The sequence below is a fragment of the Morone saxatilis genome, unplaced genomic scaffold (assembly GCF_004916995.1).
Source record: "Morone saxatilis isolate NCDOM2014 unplaced genomic scaffold, NCSU_SB_2.0 Contig8, whole genome shotgun sequence".
Classification (NCBI taxonomy): domain Eukaryota; kingdom Metazoa; phylum Chordata; class Actinopteri; family Moronidae; genus Morone; species Morone saxatilis.
The window spans coordinates 20,937,818-20,960,349 of NW_023340257.1; the positions used below are offsets into that span (position 1 = coordinate 20,937,818).

The 22,532-nt window shown below is 41.4% G+C and overlaps 1 protein-coding gene across 1 annotated transcript in view; it reads right to left on the minus strand.

Moving 5' to 3' along the window:
• Positions 1 to 1,302: 1,302 nt before the first annotated feature.
• Positions 1,303 to 22,532, minus strand: part of stim1a (stromal interaction molecule 1a) — a gene marked incomplete at its 5' end in the record, with an annotated part of 25,681 nt that continues 4,451 nt past the window's right edge. Inside the window, 11 exon segments of the mRNA XM_035679759.1 lie at positions 1,303 to 3,039; positions 3,462 to 3,885; positions 5,439 to 5,668; positions 6,004 to 6,104; positions 6,451 to 6,618; positions 7,229 to 7,406; positions 12,149 to 12,326; positions 15,786 to 15,901; positions 16,226 to 16,337; positions 17,710 to 17,824; positions 20,511 to 20,641. Of these exon segments, the coding sequence (XP_035535652.1) occupies positions 2,526 to 3,039; positions 3,462 to 3,885; positions 5,439 to 5,668; positions 6,004 to 6,104; positions 6,451 to 6,618; positions 7,229 to 7,406; positions 12,149 to 12,326; positions 15,786 to 15,901; positions 16,226 to 16,337; positions 17,710 to 17,824; positions 20,511 to 20,641 (2,267 nt within the window). The 3' untranslated portion in view covers positions 1,303 to 2,525.

Here is a 22,532-nt window from a genome sequence, read left to right on the forward strand (position 1 = left end):
TAAATTACTTTGTTCTGGGGCAAATCTATTCTTCAGTATGCTGAAGTTACATTTCTTTATTTCTACATATGAGAGGGGCAATAATGCAGTGCAACATGTGTATATGTGTGGTGTAAAATGTACGACAAATCAGCTCACCTTTCATTCAAAATAGTTTATTGCTATCATGCAGGAGTGCCATAAAAGTCTAGACCATCACAGAAGATGCAAAATTATCATTTTCTCTGTACAAATATACTGTTTGTATTCATAAATAGAAGCCCGAAATAAAGAGAAAGAAAAACAAGGGTGGGGGAGTAAAGAGCTTAAGCTGATCCACTCTTCTAACCCAATATAAGTTTTGTTACAGCAGTTGACATGCATCAACATTACAGTGCATTATACTGGGAGCAGACGACACACACGCACTCGCACACATTCAGATGGCATAATCCATTTACAGCTCTGCCGTGCAAAAGAGGTACAAATGACACTTTAAAAAACTACCAGTAGGAAATTGATATATTATTTTTTTAACTGGTTTCTAAAGGAAAATATTTAAACATGTCTTAAACATCCAAACCACCTGTTACATTATGAGGCTGGGGGAGGCCGACTGTGTCTTTTGCAGCACTTTTTGGTTGCTCATTGGTCAGGAACACCCTAAGTGTCCCTACTACTCTTAATCTAATCACCTACAACTACTGATGCATAGTTCTGTGCTCGTACGAAGCTGTCAATATTAAAACTGGCACAATGTTCTTTGTTGTAGTAATCATCTGTAACAAATGTAAACATACTGTACTGAGGATACGGTTACGATACCCTTGGACATTCAGTGTTTAAACTCAGGATATACATGTAGACTGTATATATAGGGGTTTTGAGTTCAGTGTAACAGGGGCTCAAAGGACCGAAAACCCTACAAATACAAAGGCCTCTGACAGAAATTGGGATTTGGCACTTTGACGTTGCTCTTCAGCTTCCAGAACTTGTAGAGCTAAATCTTCCATAAAAACGTGGATAACAAAGTGGTTACAACTCGAAAATTTCCATCTTATACGGAGCAAATGAGTTTGCCTTGTAACTATAGCCCTTACCAGCACCCATGCCTCGCTGACAAACTGCTGTGAAGTTTTCATTGTCCACCTAAATAATCAGTCAAACAGAAACGGTAATACGGAGGATACCAGGACCCAAAATCCAAGTTAAACTCGCACCCCATTCAACAAATGTACAATTAGTGGAAAATGCTGGATTTTACTTATCCAACATCCCATTTATTACAAGTATAATCTACAAAAACAAAACATAGTCGTGTCCTTTTTTTTTTTTTTAAATAGCTGTGAATAAAAATGTGCTTTGTGTTAACATCTTTGATAAATATGTTGGTTTCACGGTATATACTGTAAACTTTATCCAAAGTATACTCATTTTTAAATTCAATACACAGATTAAAAGCTCATTCTCACACAGTTACTCTGGTATTTTCAGACGGTTATGTTTAACATTTTGGTAAATATGTGTTTGACAACATTTCTGCCTAATAATGAAAGGATAGGTACATTAGCCAAGGTCTTAAAAAGACTTGTTCGACTTGTTGGCGTTGTTTAAAAGCTGCACATTTCAGCAAAGCACTGCTCTCTCACTCTCTCATGCTCACATGCACTCAACCTTAAATACTAAAAATAAAGCCAAAGGTCTAAAGCCGCACTGTGATGGGTCACTGTGTCATTTTGTGAGGATATTTTCCTCTTGTCCAACTGTCTTCTGTATACAAGTTAATATCATTCAGGTTGCAAATTATTGTTAAGCCTTTGCAATCCCCTACGTCTCAGTACCTACTATTGCTGTGCTGCGTTCAAACAACACTGGACACATTTTTTAACAGCCAAAAGGGAAATTTGTGTCACAAATAAAGTCAGAGTTTTCTACTACGACTCTTATGTTTGAGGATCCTCTGACTGTGTCATTTGCTCTGCCGAGAAGAAGACAACAAAAGACAGAAAAAACTTGTAACATCAATAAAAACACTAAGTACTCGGTGGAAAAAAGGAGTGCGCATTCACTTTGGATTTGTAGGCTAGGTGGTTAGGTAGTAAGAAAAGAAACATCAAGTGTTGTCTAAGCAGGTTAACGACGAGAACCAAGCAAACACTAAGAGCATTCGAGTATCAGTCGAACAAAAGTGAACACATGCAAAATGTTATAGATTGTAGAACAAGAAAGAAAAAACCAACTGGGAGACACATTTCCCTTTGAGACTGGCACAATTTCCTGCAGAATAAATAATACTTTACATTCCAATTTACAAACCTACCCATTTCCCCATATACTCAACATTGACCCAATAAGCAGATAAAACTGAACAGCTGGTTGCTCCCAGTCCAGTTACTCAGAGTAGGTGTTGTACCTACACAAAAGCGAAACGGCAACAACTTGTGCCATCATCTGACAATTAATGAACACCAAAAACTTTTCTTTTTTGAAAACAGACCAGAGGAATACAGTCAAACAGCTTTGATAGCCTGTAGTTCGTGTAGCCCTTATTTCCTCTGTTTCTTGAAGATCTTGAAGGTATGTTTCTTGCGGCTGGCAGTGGAATCTGTGTCTTCTCCTGTAGAGCCACTGTCCTCCTCCAGCGGGCTCTTCTTGGAGGACAGCTGCGGGATGCGGGTGCTGCCCTTTGCCCCCACGACCCCTGGTTGCCCTCCCCCCGTTGGTGACGGTGTGTCAGGTTCAGTGGAATTGGTGCTGAGGGAGCGGGAGGACTCTGACAGGCTGTTGATCTCTCCCAGGCTGGGCGACTTCTCCATGGCGTACACGTTCTTCATGAGTATGGGGCTGTCGGGGGTGGGCTCTGCTGGATTGACCTCATGAATACGGTTCCCTCCGTTGGGGGTGTGAGCATGCAGTGAGATGATGTCATCTGCACGACCGGACAGGCCGTGCATGAGAGTGGTGGGCTTGATTAGGTGGCCTTTGGAGCTGTAGGCAGATAGCCGATCACCAACTTGGGAGAGGGAGAGGGAGGAGTCGGAGTCGGAGCGATTTAGGTCCCTGTGGGGGAAAAAAACTTGAGTTAGAGGAAATGAGAAAAAAAAACCTAGTTTCAAGTTGAAGCTTTGCATGCTGGGGTTTTATCTACACTACGCCTGCAAACCCAGTGGGGACACGTTGGCCACAGCCTGGATACTGGAACTCCACACTTGTTAGTTGAGCAGGCAAAGAACACCAGGAACACTGAGAGAGGTTGAGAAAGTGAATGCATAGATTCTGTAATGCCTCATCAGCTGCAATGATGTGAAGCAAAAGGAATAAAAGGAATGAAAAGTAAAGAAAGCATGATAGAATAAAATGGACTCAAACACGGCGTACAGAAGAAGGTACCTACGCTACGATACACGTGTTTAAAAAAATAAATAAAAAAAAACCACCCACGCACATGCGATGTGTGTGGAGAATTGGAAAAAGACGGGTACCCAAAGCTGCCGCTGCACGAGGAGTGCGCTTTGGAGACATCTGAGAAGGTGAAATCAGGAATGGGGTCCATGGGCTGGAAGGAAGCATGATATATGTGGGAGGAATTAGGGGCTACACCGCCACCCACAGAGCTGGGTAAGCAGGAGGAAGAGGCGGACAAGGAGGACGGGGGCTGAGGGTTTAGGCTGGAGGTAAATGTGATGGAAGGGTGAGACACAGCCGAGGAAAGAGGAGGTAGAGGGAGACACTCGAGCTGCCCAAACGACTGGCTGCGTGACTGTCTGAAGGTAGCCCTAGACCTGGATGGGTATGGGGTTCCCTCTCCCTGCTGCCCTGCCAACAGGCAGCTCTCTACCAACCTCTGGGAGCCCATGGCGAGCTGGGGGTCAATGTGGCGTTGGCGCAGGGACATCATACTGGGAGCTGTGGGCACAAAACAACAGCATTATGAACAACCAATCATGAAATAAAAGTGTGAAGCACAAGGGGAGACCAGTTGGGAGATTAGTGGAAAGATACTCAGGTGCTGGGATGCATTTCTCTTCACTTTAACAGACTTAAAATGTGAAAAACGATTAAGTCTTAAAGATAAATCCCATTTACTAATTTAGCCTTTATACTGCACACCATTATTACATTACAATACAATCCCAAAGCTCCTGTTTTATCTCTCCTCCTTTGAAGGAAAAGTATTAAATCAAACAAAAGGAGAAAATATTAACTATGATATATTGTTTATATTAATAAAACAAAACCTATTAAACAATAATTTGCCTATTAACAATAAAAGTAAGTGACCAATCACTATGGGGAAAAGCAGGGGTGCACTGGGTGGTGGCAAGATTTAGAGGAGGGAGGGAGTGGCAAGCAAGCAACTAAGGCAAGGTCAGGGGTGTTTTTAGATGAACGCAGCATGGAGTGGTTTTTCCCTTTCAGCTGTGTCCATCGGCAGCGCACTGTCCAATCAAAATGTATTATAGCTCTGTGTGGCTTTGAGTCAAGGGGAGAGACGGGGATGTCAAACTGAGGACTGAACTGGGGCATAAATAAATGGCCAACCAGGATATTTCCACATGGGCTGATAGTCTGAACCGACGGACCACAGGTCACTGGCTCGCCGTTCCAACAGTCGGGTGCCATCTGTAGTTAGGCCATTGAGACAGCAGTGGAAGCCAAATGCCAGAGAGGTGGTGGGAGGGAGAGAGGGGAGTGAGATAGGGGAGTGAGATAGGGAGTGCAATTAATGTTGATTAAAAGACTTACTCACTATTGCTGTCGGATTCTGCAGTACAACTTTGACCTGCAGTTAGTCAAACTGGAACCTAACGTCTCTACAAATGGTTTTGATAATGGTTTGCTCTATGAGATAAAGATATGTGACATGTGTTTACCCTTCAATGAAAATAATAGGTTTTGTACAAAATAGGTTCAGAAAAATGGACAGTTGTGTTGTGTCTAATATTCAACCTAAATATGAATTTAAATTGATGGTATATAACATGTTTCCTTTGGCTGCAGCTGTTTGACCAAAAACAGATTCAAAAAGGTCCGTAGCAAATATCAGGACACAAAAAACTGTTCTCATTAAGAAGTATATTTTTCTTGACAGTTCATTTTCCAAAGGAAAGTCACAGGGGTCTTCAGTCTCAATAATCGACTGAGAGTCAAGTAAACACTTTTATCCAAAATGAGAACAATCAACAAAAGGCATTCAACTGGAATTGTGTGTAAAAGAACAAGACAATTAAGTGAATTTACATGATACACATTATACAAATGTAAAACACTCATTCACAGACAGACATGTGTGACCCTCACTACCTACATCACCAGGTAGGCCACAAGGACAAATTCAGTTAAATGTAGCATTAAAGGTCCAAATTCTCATGTGGACTGATTTGTGGATTTCCCCAGCTGGGCCTTGGAGTGTTTAGGGGTGCGTTTGCTACTCCCCAAAGATTCGGATGAACTCTTACATTGCAGAGTTCCAGGCACGATATCCTCGTCCATGTCGTCCATGTCGTCCGACATGATGAAGTGCTGAGGTGTAGCTCTGCCACCCATGTAGGTGGGATCAAGGTTGAGGGACGAGGCCAGAGAAGGGAGGCCTGGGTTGTTGACGATGGTAAAACCGGTGAGGATCTCTATCTGCTGCCAGCGATGAAGCCTCTCCCGCAGAGCAGCCGTCACCTCGCCCAGGGCTTGTCTGAGACAGATGAGAAGGCAAAGTCAGTGAAGAGGAAATGTAACTCATTACTCACACTCACAATACGTCCAAAAGTCTAAAGCCCCATTCAGACTGAATTTATTTCTCTGGGGGAAGTGGGTTAACATTGTGCTGGTCAGTGATTTTAATGCAATCACTGACGTTTTGATGTTTTTCATCCAACTCACTGCTCCTCCTGTAATGTGAGTGTAAAGTGAATATTCCACGCCCCATCACCCCATGTATTGTCCATCCTGTCCGAATGCGGCCAAACATAAATATTTGACCATTTCTTTGTTCCACGAAACGTATTCCACCATTACAATCTGACTTACTTTGCTGCCAGTATTTTGTGGTCAACATCATCCAGAGAGGAGCTATGCGCCACATGGAAAGTCCCAAAGAGAGTGGTCCTCTTTTTCTTTATCTTCTCTGCCTGTGAAAACAAATGACCCAACATTTATCTCTGCTAATATTCACTTTATCCACACACTATGTTCCAGAGGAATCTTGCTCCCAGGTACAACAGTCCGATGAGCATTCAAGGGTGCATCAATAGCTGTTTCACAATAATCAGGATTACGTCAACTGAATTATACATCCAGTTTCTTTCAATCAAGCTGAGATTCAGATATTATGGACAAACTAGTCTCAAATGTTAGGTCTCTGATGACTTTGTGAAATAGTTGCTTTGGAATTCACAGATTTTTGTCCTATGATCAAAGTAACAACTCTCTTAAACAGCATGTATGGCATTCCCCTTTAAGTTTTTACGTGCTTACCCCTTCTTTGGCCACCAGGAGCTGCCGTTCAGCATTTTGCTTCTTGATGTTGTAGTACTGCACTTCCACCTCGTGGGTGAGCTGCAGCCACTTCTGCAGAGACTCTGGTGGAGACCAGCCACTCCGTGACTCCAACTCCTTCTCTGCTTTCTTCAGCGCCATGCGCACCTGCGAAACATTTCACACGTTAGCTGACAGAAAAACTACACACCCATAAACTCTATTATCTAGCAACACATTCTTGGCAATGTGTATTTTATTTTTTTAGCATTTTCTATTTGTTTTTTTAAGTAGGACAACTGCAAAAACTGAGTGCCTAACATGTCTCAAATCTACATACTACAAAACTCATATACAACTTAAAACCAAGGTAATAGCTAAGGACTGATGGATCTTGACACTTGCCTCCTGAATATACGTAAGTGGTGACTGGCCGTGACTACTGAACATTAAGCTCAAAGCGTCTTGCAGCCACACTGAATCTGAAAGCCTTGCAGGTTTCCAATTTATCTCTTGTAAAAAGTGTCTGAATTAGAGCACTGTGATAGTCCTTTAAACAAATACTGCTGTGTGTTTTGCTCGCTTGTGTGGGCTGTGCTGTTCCTGCCAAATTCCTAATGGACAAAGACTTCAGTGGGTGTATTTATACTAAAGCCAGTGTGAATCCAAAAGACCTAAACATACTGTGCAGTTGTCACCTTTCGGAAGTTCATAAAAACACTCCCTCAGTTTTACTCCAAACTCTATGTTTAAATCACATGTGTCACTTTGCAGGTACCTGTACCAGCTCTTCTTCAGCGTACTTTTGGCGACTCAGTTCGTTCTCTGTGCCCTCCCGCAGCTCCCTCAGTCGTTGGGCCTCCTGCTTGGCTGCATTGATCTCATCCCTCAGCTTCTGCTCCAGGTTCACCTTCTCCACTTCCACTGTACGGTGCTCCTCCTGGGCGATCTGCAGCCTGAGAACAAGGATTATTTTTAAGTTTAGTTTGTTCAGTGGCTGTGTCCTAGCAGTAAGGTGGACTCCCTGGAAGGCGACCCCTGTCTGTAGATAAAATCAGCTCATTCTAAGGTAATGGACACAACAATTCCTATATTCATGTGATTATACACTAATGAAAACATACCTGAATGAATATTATATTTCATTTCTGCCAATAGCTCCTCCTAAATGTTACGCGTGGACCTTTGATAAGGTTAAACAAAACAAACGTAGTAGGTACCAGTATTATTTTCTGTGGCCAGGCATGACGTGTAAGCATGCGGGTGCCATGTATGTGTGGAATGACGGACTTGCATCACCCAAGCATGACCAGAAACAATGGCTAACATGTAGAAAGTAAAGAGCCATGGCCTGCTGCTAGGCAGCTCACAATAAACTGACATCAGAGGGGGAAGAGCCAAGAATGGGAACAGCTGCCAGCATGTAACTTTAGAACAGTACAGTGCGGCACCCAATGCTGCTGTAGTATCCAGAATATATGTGTTGGTTTGTACGTGGGATATTTTTAGACTAGCCTTTTAAACAAAGTCTACTTTTAAAGGGGGGGGCTTGTCACCTATGACATAATTATTTGTGCCATTTGAACATACAGTAAAGTGTAAAAAATACCTAATCCACTCCGATTAACAAGTATGTATAATTATAGTATGCCTTTTAAACCAAGAAATAAACAGTTTAATTGGATCTCTGATGTGAGGTTAGGCTCTCAGGTGATAATACTTTGCCCTTTGTCTGGCTAAGCAATAATAACAATGGAATTCCCACGTCCTAATATGTAATACTGAGGCTTATGACACAACAAAAAAGCCTGTTTTTTAGTCTCCAGACACTGAAGGGCAGGAAGCAGTACTATATTTCAGTCACTAGGGAGAGGCACTGACCTCCTGTCAGGCGAAACACAACAGCAGAAGGAGCAGAGAAATGAAAGGTGATCCAGGGAGACAGCTATGGAAAATGTGGGTGGTGGGCAGTCCTGCTAATGCTTTTCACCCTGACCTCTGCCATTCTCTAGCTAAGATTCAAAAGCACTGGCAGAGCTACAATGCTCAGAGAGAAGACGCCAAACGTTTCAACTGACCTGCATTGCAGGGCTCACAGGATGCAGACACAATGTCTCTGCAGACTTGGAGGGAGAAGGTAAATGCCCCAGAGGCTTTAAAACACCAATATTACATTTGTATTTCTCTTACTCCACTAAACAACACTAAGAAAACTTCTTAACGCCAATCACATGTTGTTACGGTGTTGTCCTTGTTGCTAGTCCTTCTCCAGGAAGTCTGTCTGCACACCACACCCCAATCCAAATGTGGGTGAATTAGCAGTAGAGCTGACATGTTAAGCAGCCATGCTTAACACCATCTCCCACCGGTGAGGCAGAGGCCGGGTCAAACAGCCTCCTCCCACTGTCCCCCAACAGGGAAGCTGTGGCTGGCTACTTGATACCAAAGGATCTGCCTGAAGGTATGGAAAGAAAGCAGCTGGCAGCAGGGATCAGGAAGAAAGGCACGGCTACAGACAGAGGACATACCTCTCTCGCTCAGCTCCAAAAACAAGTACTGTATGAGATGAAAGTATCCTCTTGCTAGTCACAGTGACCTACAATATAATACAATAACCCTTCCCACAGTGCCTGGCTGTCCAGGATGCAACACATTTTGGGAGAATCTGATTTAAAACAGTTTAATGCTTAACAAATGAAATGTCTGATCATAATCAACTGTGTCTGGCAGTAGATACATAAGCTAGCTGGACTGTTTCTGCTTAACATTTTCTTTTGATTATGAATACACAAGATTAATACACAAGCTGCTGCAAATCATCTGTATAATGAATAGTCATTTTAAAATGATATTCTACTTTATGAGAAACAGACACAAGACAATAAGTTTGCTTGTTTTTTTTCTCTGAGCTCTTACACACCAGATTAGATTTAAATGTGGTTTCACAACACTATTAAGTTGTAGCAGATACATTATACTATATTGCTGAATGAATATAAACTTCACACTTTGCAGTGGCACTTCTGTTTTAACCACTGATCAAAGTGTAAAGTCCCAGAGGCGACACAGACACACTGACCTGGCAGTCTATCGGAGGAGTTTGACCTCAATGATTTGTTCCGGCCGGTGCAGTCAATGGATCTTTTGGTTGGTATTCAGCAGGCAAATCCCACAAAAAAAACTTTCCACTCCCTTATTGGACTGCTCCAGAACAGAAACAAACCTCATATATATATATATATATATATAAAATATGGGTACACAGAATGAGGGAGATACTACAGTGTAGTAAGAATAGGTGTTACTGTACAGAAAATTAAGAATCCAAGACTGAGACAAACATCACGTGTGGTGTTTTCTCTTGTCTCTTGATACTCAACAGAGCATATCGTCTCATGTTTCAAAAAACTGTTTTCTCCTAAACAGCCAGCTGATACAAAGTAAGAGCAGCTCATGTGGGTAATGAGGGTAGAAAGATCAACTGGAAGTTTTGAGGCCTGCAACAGCTAAGGTTATGCAGTCACGTGACAACGTCCGTCACTGCTCCTCAGTCTGTCTGGTGAATGGGACTGAGCATGTCCCTGGTTTTTAATCTCACATAACATGCCCCCCCCAGAGGTTAAACACTTTCCGTCTTGGCCACTCTGAGCTTTCCATTACGAGCAAAACTCAAAATTCAAATTCTAATCAACATACCAACACATGTACGACAGGAATTCTCTCAGACTGCCTTTCAATTATGTATTGCAATACATTTGTGGCCAAGAGCAACGCAACATCTCACTTTTGAAGAGTCACTTTTCATGTTAAATTCTGCCCAATAACAAAGTTTAATCTGAAAAATCAGCAGCAAAACATCAAATGTCATTTTCACTGTGACTTCTATCTGCGCACCATGCTAATGCCTTATCCTCTTGAAAGTTAAAAAAAACCCTGACCGGAGATGAAACTGTGTTTGAGTATCCTTTAAAGGAATAAGAGGAGACCGTGCATGCTTAAAAGCACATTCTGAGCATTCCTTAAGGTATTAACAGGACCAAAATAGTTAGATTTATCTTACAACCTTTAGTTACTCCTCATGGTAATACCATTTGCTTTTATGCATTTAGCTTTATTTGGAGTGCTTTCCTAATAAAACACCTAATTTCATCCGTCCAATTCTTGGGACAAATATTCGAAAATATTGTTTCATTTCCTACAGTGAAAACAAACGAGATGCCCAAGAGGAAGAGTACCAAGTACTGAGCAGCTGCTCGACACAATAAATCACTGAGCTCCACACTGCATCATACAGACCGAGGCAAACTTTATGCAAACCCTACTGTATGATCACAGGTTAGGACTCTGAACTAAGGTATCTCTTCACCACCACAGAGTCTGTGTTACTTTGTTACCGAGCTTAATGCATGTCTGCTGTTGTTTAGTAAGAATTGGTCTAATGAATGGAAAATCACTCATTCTATATCTTTATCAATGACTTTGATCAGCAGCGTACAAAGCAAAGGGAGCCGTTTTTAATCCCAACAGGAAGTCAGTAATAGATTAGCCACCAACACAAAATGCATTTGTGCTTTTGTGTCGGCGTTGTTGTCCTTTCAAAAGCCCGTGTGGTGATTCATTTTAAAGTGCATAGTGACTGAAAAGTGTGGAAAACATTGCACTTGGCAGTTGGATTGTGAAAGCAAAGCTGTGTTGCAGCCGACTCATAAGTCTTATGTCGAAGCTTCCAACTAAAACATGGCCCACTGAGCTAAAAATGACAGCTCACGATTACAATGTTGTACAGATTTGTCAAACTGGCTTAAAGTCCAGCTGTTCAAACAGCAGCCCTAAACTCACGGATGTTTCCTTGAACACTCATGTATCTAAATTATACACATTTTGTCATCGAGATTTTCAGGTAATGTAGTTCTTAGATTTAATTTAAATGTGTTTAAATGTTTAAGTCAATTCATCTAGAGTCATGTGTCTAAAGGCCTGTCCAATGAATCACAGGCAGAGTCTGGAGGAGCCGCACTAACAGTTTTTCACTTCCTATTTCAGAACAATGTGGCTGTGTACTGGCAATCCTGTGAAAGTTATAACTTATGAATGAGTTATGACTGTGCAAATACAGATAGGATTCAGAACCACTACATGCAAATTCTTGACGTTTAAGAACATCTTCGCACATCTTTGCATAGTAAAATTACTGAGACTGACAGGATTTCCTCCAGACTTCCTGCTTCAGCCAACACCAGAAAAAAAATTGTGAAATAAAATACTGACTTTAAGGGAAGTAGGGGCGGTATTTCACACACCAAAATGCTTCATAACTAATGGGTAAGGGCTGTTGTTCAGACCGTCATCTAGTTGTTAAACAGTCTGTCAGAACTATATTAGTTGATAGTGTTGAGTTGTACACCTTTAAATTCACAGAATAAAGGAAAGTCAGTGAGATAGAGATGTAGGAGGAATAACTCACAGCACATGGAAGACTTGTAAAGAGCATTCACTGGTTGATGCTAGTTTTAAGGGTGGTAATTATCATTTATCAAAATACTCTTAAAGTTAGTTTGAAGTCTATAGCGTACACACGAGTATAAATACATCTGTTTAAGTGTTTTGTGTGGAAATAGAGAACTAATGGTATGTATGCACAATACAGTGCTTGTAGAGTATAACAGTTCGTTGTGTGGGTGGTGGGAAAAACCCTCACTTCTGTTGCAGGTCATGCAGACTCTGTTCAGCTCTCTGAAGGCCCTCCAGGTCTTTCATCATCTTCTTCATGTGGTCCTTAGAGTAGCGGTTCTGGATGTAGGCAAACCAGCAGCCACCCATGCCTATGACTATTGACACTACCAGCATGAAGTCCTTCAAGTGGTTGTGTCTATTCACTGAAGAGAAAGAGGGAAATAAAGAAGACAAGTTACACTCTAGCCAAGTAATAAACTTCAAAATCACAAGATAAATCAATAGAAGAGGAGGTGTATTTCAGCCAGGCGATATATCAAGATCATTAGATGAAGCTGTCTAACAATGAGCAAGCTTCACAAGGATGTGGTGTGAAGCTTGTGCTTGCAGTCATTCTGCAACACAAACTGTGACACAAATAGAAGAGTCAGTAGCACAAGTTCAGGCTGCGGTGAGAGGGGCCTGCTGCAAAAGTCCACGATAAAGCCAGCTTAACACAGCAGATTTCAGTCTGGTAACAAATGCTAATAAACATGAACAGAAAACCCAAACAATGGCAACTAGAACTGTTTTCGTACATGAGGGGCTATGAATCAAATCCTAGCTGCCATTCCTCTGAATAACTGAGTGCGAGTATGCTCTCAGAGTCAGATTTGTCATTAATTGAGGAAATTCGTTTTCACGGTCTGTACAAAAAAAAATAACCTTCAAAAACAAAAGCAATACAACACAAGCCTATTATAGTGTAGTGTAGCTGAGGGCACAAAACTCCTCCCCAAGCATGTTTTTTCAAGAGTGGTTGTCCTCAGCCAGAGGGGGGGTGGGGTGAAGCATGGGTTGAGGGGGTGGCAGGTGTTGTGTGCTATGGTCAGAGCGGTAGCAGTGTCAATGAGGGCTGGCGGGTTGGGAGAGGAGAGACCAATTATTTTGGAAGATATGTTAGTGATTTTCAGGAGCTTGTTTTCTAGTGCTGACTGAGCATGGTGAAAGAGCAGGTGGTGCAGTACAAGAGAATGGGTTCAATATTACTTCTGTACAGAAGAAGCAGGAGATGGTGGTGGGGGGGTTTATAGTATGTTGTCATTGTAAAGGATTCAAAGCTATTAAAAGACACAGCAGCAAGGAAGCAGCTAACAGATCTGTAAAAAGCCTCAGATTAGATTCAGATCAACTTTGAGCGAGCAGAAAAACATTTACAAAAGGTCATCTTAAAATTTGGGTTTAATAAAGTCCATTTGTCATCTGATGAGTCAGAAGAGCATTGTCATGCAGCAACTGACAGACAGCCTGAATTTCAGCCTTGCAAGCTACACGACGAGACATGTTTTTATTGCAAAACCTGCAAAGGGGTGTGCGGGAAAGAGATGTCAAAAACATGACTTCCTGGAGTGAGACACAAAGGAAGTAAAATTAGGAGAAAAAGACAATACAGGCTTGTTTCTCTTTAGATACCTACCTACCTAAATACATTGTTCTTTACAAATATGTCCCTGTACCACTGGCTGCTACTGACAGAGGAAAGTCAAATAACACCACAAATCCAAACAATTTCAACCCACAGCACACATCTTTCTTCACATGAACCCTCTGCACATCACCAAGTATCTAGCTTGTGTTAAATGTTCAGGAGCGCTGTGTATATCCCTATAGACTTGCTTATAAAGTCCAGAACAAACACAGGTTCATCAGAGTCAAGGAACTTGGACCAGCTGAGCCTGCTATTGTGTCAAAGTATGTGCCAGAACTGAGGAACAGAAAATCTACAGGACAACTGTAAACCTCTGCTCCCATCTCTTAATTCTACTGAAGTAGTACGAACAATAACTAGGCTTCAGCTGCATTTGATAGGCTGGTATATACAGACCATTACCTCTTAACCACAGAGAGCACAACTCCAGAAAATGAGGTCACGATATAAACTGAATGCATGTGTGCTAAATCTGTCTCAGCTCTGCATTGTGTGTGTGTGTGTGTGTGTGAGACAGAAGCTTAAGAGGAAAAGTTGTGCATTATCTCTCAGATGATATGAAATAATTTCCTAATGCCACACTGTTCTCTTGGTTCTATTTACTGCTCTTTACAACGCCATCTGTCCGACACAGGAAACACAGTTGGCCTTCTATCATCACGCAACTATAGTGTATGTAAATTGGTACTTACACATAGTGAACACCACATTCACTGCCTTTCTGAAATACCACCAAGGGAGCATGAAGTGACACTTAATTAACCACAAAACTGGAAATAACTGGACCCAAATGTGCTCGGGTTAATTATTACACAACTGTCCATTAGATTAGGACCAACCCATTGTGAGATGTGTCTTAAAATGCTGCTGCTGTATCAGTCTGACTATTAGTGGGACCCCCTGGCTTTGAGAGGCTGTCAAAGCCAGACAGTGCTCGCTAATGTCTTCCTACGGGTGTGACTCAATGACACATGCCAGACACAGGCCACTACATGCTTGTTTTATAATGTAAATGGCTGCTTTCTAATGAAGGTTCATTAACATTTTTCGTGCCTTACTGATTTACATATACATCTCTCTTCCAAATATGCACCCTTCCACAAAAACAATTAAACTTCAAGGACTCTTTATTTATCACTTTTCACAGACTTTCTAAGCTCTGTGATGCAGAATTTCAGTATTCAGCTGACACAATGTAACTAAGCTTTAAAGCAACACACACGTTTTTCTTTAAATAAAGTAGAAGAACTTTGGCGGTCATCCTGGGAATGTGTCGACACAGATTCTGTAAAAAAAATAAAATATATAGTACTGCCAAGAGGTATGACAGCTGAGACAAACCTCATTCAGAGGAACCTGAAGGATTACTATCAGTAGTTACAGAACTGGAGCAGAGAGCTGGAGAAGGAGAGGACGAGTGGTGTGTTTATTTGTCTCAGTACGCAGAAGGGTGTGTCTGGAATACAGAGCAGTGTGGTCCAACCCTCAGCTCACTTCCTCAATCTCTGAAACTGATACAGGTGGTAAGAGGATTTCCCCGACATACCAAAGATGAGCCGACTAAAGTGAGTAAACGAGCAAGTCAGTGGGTAGATGAAGTGACTAAATAAAGAAAGAAGGAAAGCTAATAAAACCCAACCGCAACATATCACAGAGTGATGATGAAGTTCTGATGAAAAATGAGAGCAGCAGTGGTCAGGATGTCGGTAATGGTGGTAGGCTGTTAATAAGAACTCAAAACTTCCTACCGATGTTTTACAGCAATATATTTCCAATTCCAAAGAATCAATTCTCTTTAGGCCTCTCTAAAGACCAAAAGTAAGGGCTTTCTTTTTGAACAACTACAAAGCCTTTTGGGTGCCGTCAACGATTCCTAATCTTCAAAATTAGTTTTGATCAAGAGTGCGTGTCTACATTTTAATCAGTATCTTAATGACAATACCACCAATACCATACAGTATGTGATTATATCAGTCTGGTAGCAATATTAAAAACAAATAAAAATCTTGGCCCATCAACCAAACTTTCAAAAAATTATACTGAAGTTTTTTTGTTGACAAGACCCTCAAAAATGTAATGAAACAGAACCCCCTTCTCATCCCTACTCAGGGTTTTGAAGTATCTGGATCTGTGATTTAGACAGATGTTTTATGAATGAGTACAGGGATTTAAAAAAAAGGAGAACATCACATACTCAGAGGAGCTCCAAACAATACAGTGTCCAAAGCCTTGAGCTGCAACTTCTGCACGTGGCTGCGATCCAGGATCTTCAGAATAGAGACTGTCAGAGTGGTGTTCTTTACGGCGAGCCTACGAGAGAAACAGACACACAGTCATTTTGCAAGAACGAAGGAAGATCAAAGGGTGTAATCTATAGTTAACAAATCTTCACCCAACCAATCAGATACAAAACACACAAATTAGAATAAATGTAATAAAACCGACACTGGCTGATCAGAATAGGGAATGTAATGACTTATAAAAGAGGGAAATGTGAAGGATTTCTGACGGATGGCACTAAAGAAGTTGCATCAAGTCAATTATTTATCACTTTTATTAATATTCCATTTTTACTTCTGCAAATAAAAAGGTCTAGTACGGTTTATATTTTAGAGAAGTTGATACAGCCCTTACCTTGGCATGGCACTTCCATTAAAATTCATCTTGCGAAATGCATCTACATATTGTGGCAGCTCCACATAGGTGATGAGCCATTCCACCACCTCATCCACTGTCCAGTTATACACTGAGGGAAAGAGGAACAAATAAAACATACAGTTACAGCGCTCATGGTTTCTCATTCATTCACACAGCTACAATAGGTTTCTATCATACAAGGTGCAGTCAGAAAGTATTAGTAATATGTTTTTCATGGTTTTGTTCTCTTCAAACGAATGTTTTGAAATGACTAAATGGTTAAACCGTTGGCTTTTATCTGAGTTTGAGGGTGTACACATCTTTATTGAAGGAACAATGTACTTGCAGACCTGCCTTTTCTTTTCAGAACAACGCAATGGATCCTAAACAAATAGAAAAATTCTTTCTTGGGGCCAAGCAGCTGACCTCAGCTAAACCGATCACATGTTTAATTTGTAATAAGTACAGACTGAACGCAAAAAGTCCCAAAAACCAGCAAGGGCATCACACGGGGAAATAAAAAGCGTGTACTGGCGTCTGTGGGTCGTAGACTTCAGCAGTCAGTGATTACAACAACAACAACTGCAACCAAATATTAAAAATGATGAATGTAGCAGAGGTTGAGTTAACTTGTTTAAATACTGCGTGTCCTGTAATGTAATGATTTTAATTAAACCCAACGTACAGAGCCAAAACAACGTGCCAACACTTTCTAACTGCACAGTATATACAGCTTGACACACAAGTACATCATAGGTGCATCCAAACTCTGAATAATCTATAAAAAAAAGGTATCCTATAACATAACATACAGTGGCTTCCCCCTAACTGGGGAAGGAAAATCCACTCCCCAGCTCCTGGCAGACAGTCAATAGTGTGGGCCGTCTGTGTTAATGTGTTGCTCTCCTCAACAAAAACCCAGTTTCCTGGCTCCAATTCTCCAGAGCACTGTCAAGAACCTGCAATGCAGTCCAAGTCAGTACTACGAGTGAAAAAGGGGACAAAGGCAGCCAGAGGAAAAGGGTGTGAAGGGTGCGAGTGCCAGATACAGCACAGCATATGAAAAGGGCTCTCAAAGAGTACAAGATAACTCAGCCAAAAAGATAGGCAGAAGGAAGTAAGAGTGAATTTTGTGCTGACAGATTCAATGATGTCCACTCTGCCACTGGCTGGAGCCGATAACTAGGCTGCTCTTTGGTTGACAAGGCATCTGATCAACTGCTTGGCTCCTTTGTTGAGCGAGTGAGAAGGTCAAGCAGGGGTAATATGTGTCAGTCACATGGGAAATACAAACTCTGCTACTAACACACTAATGCCCAGACCAACAATGAAACACTCACAAGGAATGTTTCATTAAAAATAACAGCAATTAGCAGTCACACAGTGTACAACTCCACTCATAAATACAGAAAAGATGTGAAAGAAAGGCCTGTTTTTGGAGTCCCTGCTGGCCTTATAGGGAAAAACCAACAAAGCAGTACCTTCAGAAATCTTCCATGCGTTCCACAAGTCCTCCACGCTGATGAACTGGTCATCCCCATGGAAGCTGTTATGCTTGGCTTTGGGGTCGTGGTAGTTCAGATCTTCTCTCAGGAACTGCAGTAGGACAAGGATGTTTGCAGTGGTTACAATACTTATACAAGCTAAAAAAAAACTGAATTACTGACACGATCTCAGGATACATAACTTTAGTTAACTTAGTTTGACAAGTGCTGCGTTGTAGAAGTTCTCCTTCACCTAATCCATGAATTAAATACCATCAGATCATTGTGAATACACATCCTACTCACCACAGACAGTATGTCTGAGTGGGGGTTGATTGAATAAAATGCATGAACAACTGGAGGACAAAGACCACATTTTGTGTTGGAAATTTGCTGCCGAGGGTTTCTAATTTATTGTGAGCACTGTACTGTGACCCGTTTCACAACTGTGGTCTTTATGACCTCCATAAAAGAGGAAACGCAATTCTTGTGGCTTATGTGTGTGTATTTGCTTCACTGACTCTGAAAGAAACATAAAACACCATAAATATCTCAACTGTACACGACCTAAAAGTTACTGAGATTTTTCACCAACTATTTAATGGTCAAGGGTAGCACAGATCTTTCTCCTCAGCTGCGTTAACAGTTATTCTGCACTACAACAAGTGTGTTGATCACTTGGTGGGACAAGTTTTGGTGAGCAGGGATATTGAGAATGGAGATGTGGGGTGTCTGATCGGCCAGCTGGTTTGTTAAAGGTCACTCTTTATTTGTGGTGAACGGGCTGAACGCGTGGACATGCCACTCCACCAGGAACATTTCAAATGCACAGTAGGGCACAGATTATTTTAGTAACTTAGTTTAAATTGCCTTAATGTCATCAAAACCAATCGGTGAGTTACGATCCAATCGGCAATCGAAAAAGTTGAACTTAATTATAAGATATTGCAGATATATAGATATATTTACTATAATATATACATATATACACCCTAACCCTGTCAAAGATATGAAATATCTAGAGCCGTCCCCTTATAGTCGACGAGAAGAGTCTTAATTAGTCAACTATAATGTATGTACGTGTGTGTGTGTGTATTTGTTTATATGTTTGTTTCAGTGAAGTTGGAAGTTATTTACTCCGTCTTTTGAACAAGACTTGATGTTGTACTGTGTTGAATTCAAACTGAAGTGAAATGTTCGGTCTCCTTGCTTGTTGTTCTGACACAAAGAACCACTTTTTCCGTTATCACTTACAGGCGGCTGTTAATACGAATATTTAAACAATCTAATTAATATCATAACGTTCAACGACCAATTGACTGTTGGCTTTAACTGACAACTACTATTCAACTTGTAACATCGATAGAAATGCCCTAAAATAATAGAAATGTCTAACTGTTAAGGGTAACAAAACAAACCCAGAAGACTTTTTGGTATCTCCGTTTGAAAATAAGAACCCTGCATCCTGCACACGAGACAACACGACATCAAGGCGCACAATTACATTCTCACCCCCACTGGAGTGGTATTGCTCACCGACTGCTGGTTGCCCACTATACTGTAGGCTAGCTCAGTCACCAGGTTTTTAAAAACAACTTGCACTCCCACTGCAACTCATGCAACAGGGGTGGAAGACCGTTATAAGTCATGATTCCTTTCTTTCTTGATAGATTTGTGTGGGAGGGTTTCACTACAGGGTAGAGAGATGGTCGGTACTGCAGGTGGAATAACACACTGAAGATATATTCATTGGAAAATTAGCAGGACCTGTATAATGTAGCCACGGCCTGAAGCTTGCTCTTAAAAGGCAGATGCAGACTTTGATCTTTGAAAGCAACTTTCTTCTTTATTTAATCACTGTATGAGAACAGGAAGCCGGACTACCGTCTTGAAGTGCTCTTAATCGTTTTGAGCTCTCTATTTCTCAACTCAAAGCCACTACAGATGTGCGCGTTCACTGTACTGCACTTGATTCTTTGCCTTCGGGGTATTCGCGTGTCAAGTGCCTCTTCTGAAAGCAGAGAGGGCTGCAGTGATGACGCTGCCTCGGCTCTGATCGGCCTCAACCACATTGGTGTCTCTCTTTTAATTTATCCTTCCCTCTTGTTTTATCTTCCTTCGTTTGTTTTCCAGGTGTTGTTGTGTTTATTTATTTGTTGTTTGGATCTCTGTGTCAAAAAGGTGCTACATAAATAAAGTTTTACTTACTTACTTACATGGCAGACTGAATCAAACCGAAATAAGGCTCCAAAGGAGGCCTCCTAAAGTCCACAACATCTAGTTTAGACCAGAACTCAGGATGTAAGCTAAGTGGACTAAAGGCAGTGTCTTCAACAGACCCGACCTCTGATGAGCATTAAACAGCTGTCAGCGGACATAAGCTGCAACGGAAACTGTTTACATTGAGCTTTCATTGCAACTCCCTGTATTAAAGAGAAAAACTGTTCTTCTTGCGTTTTAAAAACACAAACCACACGGTCGGATTAAAAAGGGAAAACCTTGACAATTCTGTACAGTTTCACAATGTGTTTGTACAAATGTGGCAACATCAGTGTCAGCTACAACCAGACTTGACGTGAATTAGGTTAATTATTAAACAGAAACGGACACAAATAAAAAAGCACTGGAGCGTAAACAGAACTTAGTGTAAATCCAGTTACTCAGTGAAAGTTACGGTCAAATGTCAGAGGATTACAATAATGACACCTGTAAGCCTCTTCAGACTGAATGAAGCCGACTGTGACCAGAAAGAACCTCAACAGAGCATCAGCTCCGGTCGATGAGGACTTTTTACTCACGCCGTCTGTCTCTGCCACGTCTACATTGCCGTTTGCGTCATCGTCCATCTGCTTGTGGATACTACGGATAGCTTCGTAGCTGAGAAAGGCGTTCTCATCCTTGCATAGCGGATCATCGATGCGACAAAAATCTGGTGGAGAAACAAAGACGTATTAAGATGGTGTTACGGGGCAGCTTTAAAACTCGTGTCTCATCACAGATTCATCGAATTAAAGTCACACTTTTGGTTTTACTATCACTACTGCTGCAATAATTATGCATGTCTAAACAAAATGCCATCGTCCTTCCTGTTGCTAAGTGATAAGAAAACCTCTATAATGTGTTGATCTATGATAAGTTCATGTTTTTAATAATAATATAATAATGTTTTCAATTAAAAATAGAAAGCCAGCTGTGTGAGGACAGGTCAAATACTCATATTAGCTCAATACTACTAACAGCTCTCTTAACTTCAGCCAATCCGGGTTTTTCAACCTCTTTTTGTGCAGAAACGTCAGAATTCAAAGTCCCCAGTTGGACGACGCTCTTGCTCTCTTAGAGATAAGTGAAGTGCAGAATCCCTTGGCTAAAAACAAAGCCTTGTTTACGTAAGGCCTTTCACTCAATGTGGGGACGTTACCAAGAAGCCAGACACCGTAACTGTCAGCCCTCCTGCACTGACCAAGAACAGGCCTTTAATAATTATGGGCTCTCTTTTATTTTTAAATCTCTCATCAATTTGGATTTCACAGTGTTTTATCATCAGAAAACTTGTGTTTGTTAGTTGTTGTTGATGTTATGTTCAACTGTATTCGACATTCTGACACTCAGGCCTCGGTAACACAGTGTGTAGGGCTCTACAATTAATCGTAGATAGATCAGAAATGTACGTTTTCTGTGGTAAATTATCACGTAATTGAAGCCCGTCTGTCCTCTGTGTACCCTGTCCTTCCTGAGGGATTAGAAATCCTCTGCCACAGATCAGAGATAATGCCGCCACTCCCACAAAGAGAAAGCCTTGTACTGCAGACACAGAGGAGCTGTGTGAAAGGCCACGGCAGGCTACCTGTATTACCAATTCAACGCAGCATAGTTTAAGTGAAGAACAATGCCCTGAATCCTTCAGAAGTGCATATTTTATTTAATTAACGTCTGTCTTATATAACCTCTCTGTTCTGTGTGCTGCTGGTCTCAATCTCAGCGAGGCCCTTTCCTGGTTAAATTAAGTTACGTAAGAATCATGCCACGGTTACTTTATTGTGTATTTAATTATAACGTCACAAGAGGAAGGTGGACAGTGGCAGGGACAGTGAGGGGGGTTTTGGCCTGGCTCGCCCTTCCTAAGCTTACAATAATGTGCAATTACATAAAAATCTAATCACAACGCTTCAGTTTCACAACATAATGGTGTAGGAGTACCCAAAAAAATCTAATTCACTTCCCCTTTTGTAAATAGCCATGCTCAAAGTCCATATATCTCAATTGACACTGCTTCGTCATTAATTACTGTCAGCCACACAACAGTGTATAACCAGAAAGCTGCATTTTAGTCTCTGCTACATTTACAGTGTTATGCTCATCGCACCAATCCACATTTCCTTTATTCCCAGAAACACGTTATGACAGGTCGACTTTAGTGGTTAGAGACAAAACAGAAACAAAACCACGTCACAGATTAATCAACAGTCACTGTGTCCACGAACGTGCCCGGATACATTTCTCTACATGAAACCACTAAACCAGAACGAGGAAGGCCTGGACGCACAGCGCTGACTTCCGCATAGCGAGAAAAGTTAATTTTTGAGCCAGCAGTACGCAAAAAGCCTTCAGCTTCAGAGAACCTGCAAAGCCACATACCGAAGAGGAGATTACTCTCTCGCACTCGGCGTGTTAAACAAAGAGTGACAGTTACCATTATGAAAGCCCACCACCTGCAACACTCTCACACACCCTCTCTCTCATTTGGCTTGCAAACCTCCGGAGACACAAGATAAGATATTTACATACCAGTCAGCCTGTTTCCCCCCCCCCCTTTTTTTTTT